Source organism: Salvelinus sp. IW2-2015, linkage group LG35, assembly GCF_002910315.2.
Source record: "Salvelinus sp. IW2-2015 linkage group LG35, ASM291031v2, whole genome shotgun sequence".
NCBI classification, from domain to species: Eukaryota; Metazoa; Chordata; class Actinopteri; order Salmoniformes; family Salmonidae; genus Salvelinus; species Salvelinus sp. IW2-2015.
Genome location: NC_036874.1, coordinates 5,518,197 through 5,524,086, shown reverse-complemented (window position 1 = coordinate 5,524,086; position 5,890 = coordinate 5,518,197). Strand labels below are relative to the sequence as shown.

The following is a 5,890-nucleotide window of genomic DNA, read 5'->3' as shown; positions in this document are numbered from 1 at the left end:
CCATTGGTGGGATAGATAAACAAACAGGTGCTCACTGTGGCTTTCTAAGTGCTTATTCCTGATTGAAGTGGTAACAATTAACCATTGAGGTGTTTGGCCAGGTGGCACATGTATTGGCCAATTAGCTCATGTAGTGTCATTTGAATGGCAGTGTTTTGTAATGGCAAACAGTGACTTTATGTCAGATTGTTGTGTCTATTAGCAGAGAACCGTGTGCAGTGCATTTAAAAAAGTGCCCTTTTGAATTGCAAAATGTGTGTAAGCAGAAAATGTGTTTAGACTTTTGGAGACTGAGAAGAGGTTTGCTCTCTGTGTGGTCAGTTTAAATATTGTGCTGTGCATGTCATTTTAGTGTGTTAGCAATTGGAAAAAAACTGTAATGTGTATGTGACAGAGAAAATAAGAGAGAGGGACTGAGTGTGTGGTGTGTGTGTGTGTGTGTGTGTTGGGTGTGTGTGGTGTGTGTTGTGTGTGTGTGTGTGTGTGTGTGTGTGTGTGTGTGTGTGTGTGTGTGTGTGTGTGTGTGTGTGTGTGTTGTGTTGTGTGTGTGTGTTGTGTGTGTGGTGGTGTGTGTTGTGTGTGTGTGTGTGTGTGTGTGTGTGTGTGTGTGTGTGTGTGTGCATGCGTATGTGCATTCCCTGCCTTGCAGTTTGATTAAATCCGCAGGGGTGCTCTGCTTGTGTCACAATTACATTCAGATAGAGATCCTTGGTCCCTTGTCCCCATACTATTACTTTACTAGTAATGTGCAGAGACACGGCTCGCTGCCCGATCCACTTACACACAATATTGAGTGAAACTACTCTTAATCCTCCCCCCAATACACTATATAGTTGAAGTCGGAAGTTTACATACACTTAGGTTGGAGTCATTAAAACTCATTTTTCAACCACTCCACAAAATTTTTGTTAACAAGCTATAGTTTTGGCAAGTCGGTTAGGACATCTACTTTGTGCATGACACAAGTCATTTTTCCAACAATTCTTTCAGACAGATTATTGAACTTATAATTCACTGTATCACAATTCTAGTGGGTCAGAAGTTTACAACCACTAAGTTGACTGTGCCTTTAAACAGCTTGGAAAATTCCAGAAAATTATGTCATGGCTTCAGAAGCTTCTGATAATTTCAGTCAATTGGAGGTGTATCTGTGGATGTATTTCAAGGCCTACCTTCAAACTCAGTTCCTCTTTGCTTCACATCATGGGAAATCAAAATTAATCAGCCAGACCTGTAGCCTTCCACAAGTCTGATTCATCCTTGGGAGCAATTTCCAAACGACTAAAGGTACCACGTTCATCTGTACAAACAATAGTACGCAAGTATACACACCATGGAACCACGCAGCCGTCATACCGCTCAGGAAGGAGACGCGTTCTGTATCCTAGAGATTAACATACTTTAGTACAAAACTGCAAATCAATCCCAGAACAACAACAAAGGACCTTGTGAAGATGCTGGAGAAAACAGGTACAAAAGTATCTATATCCACAGTATAACGAGTCATATATCAATATAACCTGAAAGGCCGCTCAGCAAGGAGGAAGCCACTGCTCCAAAACCACCATAAAAAAGCCAGACTACGGTTTGCAACTGCACATGAGGACAAAGATCGTACTTTTTAGAGAAATATCCTCTGGTCTGATGAAACAAAAATAGAACTGTTTGGCCATAATGACCATCGTTATGTTTGGAGGAAAAAGGGGGAGGCTTGCAAGCCAAAGAACACCATCCCAACCGTGAATCACGGGGGTGGCAACATCATGTTGTGGGGGTGCTTTGCTGCAGGAGGGACTGGTGCACTTCACAAAATAGATGGCATCATGAGGAATGGAAAATTATGTGGATATATTGAAGCAACACTCAAGACATCAGTCAGGAAGTTAAGGCTTGGTCGCAAATGAGTCTTCCAAATGGAAATGACCCAAGCATACTTCCAAAGTTGTGGCTTAAATGGCTAAGGACAACAAAGTCAAGGTATTGGAGTGGCCATCACAAAGCCCTGACCTCAATCCCATAGAACATGTGGGCAGAACTGAAAAAGCGGAGGCGTGTTGCCAGCAAGGAGGCCTACAAACCTGACTCAGTTACACCAGCTCTGTCAGAGAGGAATGGGCCAAAATCACCCAACTTATTGTGGGAAGCTTGTGAAGGCTACCGGAATCGTTTACCCATTTAAACAATTTAAAGGCAATGCTACCAAATACTAATTGAGTGTATGTAAACTTCTGACCCACTGTGAATGTGATGAAAGAAATAAAAGCTGAAATAAATAATTCTCTCTACTATTATTCTGACATTTCACATTCTTAAAATAAAGTGGTGATCCTAACTGACCTAAGACAGGGAATTCTTACTAGGATTAAATGTCAGGAATTGTGAAAAACTGAGTTTAAATGTATTTGACTAAGGTGTATGTAAACTTCCGACTTCAACTGTATATTCCTGTGACTGGGATAAAGATAATACTGTATCTTTAGTTTTTACCAGCCTCTCGTTGTCTCGCTTTGTCTCTCTCTCTCAGATAAAAGCCAATAAGACCACTCCATTTGACTTTGACAACGCAAAGGCCTGGGGCACAGACTCCTATGTCCTGGGGATCCTGGGCTTCTGTCTCTACGTCCTGCTGGGGATCACCTCCCTGCCCTCTGTAGGAACAGCTCTCAGCTGGAGGGAGTTCAGCTTCGTACAGGTACAGGGAACGCATGCGTGCCTGTACATGTGTCATAATCTAACCCTCTCTGTTATCACTCATTCACTTCTGAAAATGTGTTTCTCTGAGAATTTCCTGCTGCGTCGTGGAGCTGTAAATAATAACATTGATTCAGTTATCATCAGAGCTGTAAATATGGTTAAATAAATACGTCATAAATTGTGTTCACTTGAGACACTTGTGTTGTGTGCTCTCCCCCACCAGTCCAAGCTGGGCCACCTGACTCTGCTGTTGTGTACAGCCCATGGCTTCCTGTATGGCTGGAACAAGTTCCTGCGTTCTTCCACCTACAAGTGGTACACCRCACCAGGCTACATGCTGTGTCTGGTGCTTCCCTCTGTGGTGCTGCTGCTCAAGCTGCTGCTCATCACCCCCTGGGTGGACCACACCATCAGCCAGGGCTGGGAGAGGGGCGTGGCAGAGGGGCAGGAGACAAAAATCAGCCAACTCTGAAAATAATTACTGTGATAAATGGTTGTTTTACATACCTTAGTAATTAAGTATTTATTGATTAGAGCTTCAGCTAAATGATTAAGATGCAATGCAAATAAAACTCCACAGGGTCACTGTATCTTGCCCACAGGTACAGATATACCCATCACAAATCCTAACTTTAACTATTAGGGCAGAAAATAAAAAAACTGACATCACATCATATGTCTAGGATACACTTCTCCGAGTCTCGGGATACAGTGCATTCGAAAGTATTCAGACCCCTTTACTTTTTCCACATTTGCTGCGTTACAGTGTAACGAMTTTCTTCTTCTTCCGATGAGGAATATGAAGGATCGGACCAAAATGCAGCGTGGTAAGTGTCCATGTTAAATGTATTAACTGAACACGGGAAAAAGACAAAAATAACAAAGTGAATGACAACAAAAATCGAAACAGTCCTGAATGGTGAAACAAACACAAAAACAGGAAAAAACTACCCACAAACACAGGTGGGAACAGGCTACCTAAGTATGGTTCTCAATCGGAGACAACGATTGACAGCTGCCTCTGATTGGGAACCATACTAGGCCAAACACAGAAATACAACACATAGAATATAGAACATAGAATGCCCACCCCAACTCACGCCCTGACCAAACCAAAATAAAGACATAAAAAAGGAACTTAGGTCAGAACGTGACATACAGCCTTAATTCGAAAATGGATTTGTTTTTTTCCCCTCATCAATCTACACACAATATCATATCATGACAAAGCAAAAACTGGTTTTTAAAATGTTTTGCAAATGTATTCAAAATAATAACCTGAAATATCAAATGTACATAAGTATTCATACCCTTTACTCAGTACTTTGTTGACACATCTTTGGCAGTGATTACAGCCTCAAGTCTTCTCGGGTATGATGCTACAAGCTTTGCACACCTGTTCTTAATACAGGGAAACGTAAATCCGTTTTACCTCATTTATGACAACATGTTAAATGTGCAACCAGAGGGGGAAAAACTCTAGACCACCTTTACTCCACACACAGAGACATGTACAAAGCTCTCCTTCGCCCTCCATTTGGCAAATCTGATCATAATTCTATCCTCCTGATTCCTGCTTACAAGCAAAAACTATAGCAGGAAGCACCAGTGACTTGTTCAATAAAAAGTTGTCAGATGAAGCAGATGCTAAGCTACAGGACTGTTTTGCTTGCATAGACTGATATGTTCCGGGATTCTTCCGATGGCATTGAAGAGTACACCACATCAGTCCGCTGGTTTCATCAATAGTGCATCGATGTCGTCGCCCCCATAGTGACTGTACGTACATACCCCAACCAGAAGCCATGGATTACAGGCAACATCCGCACTGAGCTAAAGGGTAGAACTGCCTCTTTCAAACAATATAAGAAATCCCGCTATGCTCTCCGACGAACCATCAAAACAGGCAAAGCATCAATATAGGACTAAGATTGAATCACGTACTACACTGGCTCTAACGCAGTCGGATGTGTCAGGGCTTGCAAACTATTACAGACTACAAAGGGAAGCACAGCCACGAGCTGCCCAGTGACACGAGCCTACCAGACAAGCTAAATTACTTCTATGCTCGCTTCGAGGCAAGTAACACTGAACCATGCATGAGAGCATCAGCTGTTCCACAGTCGTCTGGAACAGACGGATTACCAGGACGTGTACCAGACGGATTACCAGGACGAGTACTGCGAGCATGCGCTGACCAACTGGCAAGTGTCTTCACTGAACATTTTCAACCTGTCCCTGACTGAGTCTGTAATACCAACATGTTTCATGCAGACCACCATATTCCTGTGCCCAAGAACACTAAGGTAACCTAAAAAACTAACAAAACATTTGGCATGGGTCCTCAGATCCTCAAAAAGTTATACAGCTGCACCATCAAGAGCATCCTGACTGGTTGCATCACTGCATGGTATGGCAACTGCTCGGCCTCCGACCGCAAGGCTCTACAGAGGATAGTGCGTACGGCCCAGTACATCACTGGGGCCAAGCTTCCTACCACCCAGGACCTCTATACCAGGCGGTATCAGAGGAAGGCCCTAAAAATTGTCAAAGACTCCAGCCACCCGAGTCATAGACTGTTCTGTCTGCTACCGCACGGCAAGCGGTACCGGAGCACCAAGTCTAGATCCAAAATACTTCTTAACAGGTTCTAACCCCAAGCCATAAGACTCCTGAACAGCTAATCAAATGGCTACCTAGACTATTTATGTTGGCCCCCCTCTTTTATGTCACTTTCTCTACCTACATGTACATATTACCTTGACTAGGTGCCCCCGCACATTGTCTCTGTACCAGTACCCCCTGTATATAGCCTCGCTATTGTTATTTTACTGCTGCTCTTTAATGATTTATTACTTTTATTTTTTACTTATCTATTTTTTACTGAACAGTTATTTTTCTTAAAACTGCATTGTTGGTTAAGGGCTTGTAAGTAAGCATTTCACCGTAAGGTCTACATCTGTTGTACTCAGCGCATGTGACAATGTCACAATGGCGTGTATAAGTGGCAGGGAAGTCAGGCGCAGGAGAGTCAAATAGAGTGTAGAATGGAGTACTTTAATTAAAGTCCCAGTAATCTGCTCCATAACACTCACGGGAAAAACATAAAACAAATCTGGGTACGAAGACCCGTCGCACACCTATACACAATCAACACAACACTTGACAACGAACAATCTCTGACAAAGACATAAAG

At 42.8% G+C, this 5,890-nt stretch overlaps 1 protein-coding gene across 1 annotated transcript in view; it reads left to right on the top strand.

Annotated features, from left to right (window-relative positions):
- LOC111958647 (metalloreductase STEAP4-like) overlaps positions 1-3,166 on the top strand; it is a 10,211-nt gene extending 7,045 nt beyond the window's left edge. Inside the window, exons 5-7 of the mRNA XM_023979904.1 lie at positions 2,463-2,479; positions 2,525-2,692; positions 2,918-3,166. Of these exons, the coding sequence (XP_023835672.1) occupies positions 2,463-2,479; positions 2,525-2,692; positions 2,918-3,166 (434 nt within the window). The remainder of the gene's footprint in view (positions 1-2,462; positions 2,480-2,524; positions 2,693-2,917) is intronic.
- The last annotated feature ends 2,724 nt before the right edge of the window (positions 3,167-5,890 follow it).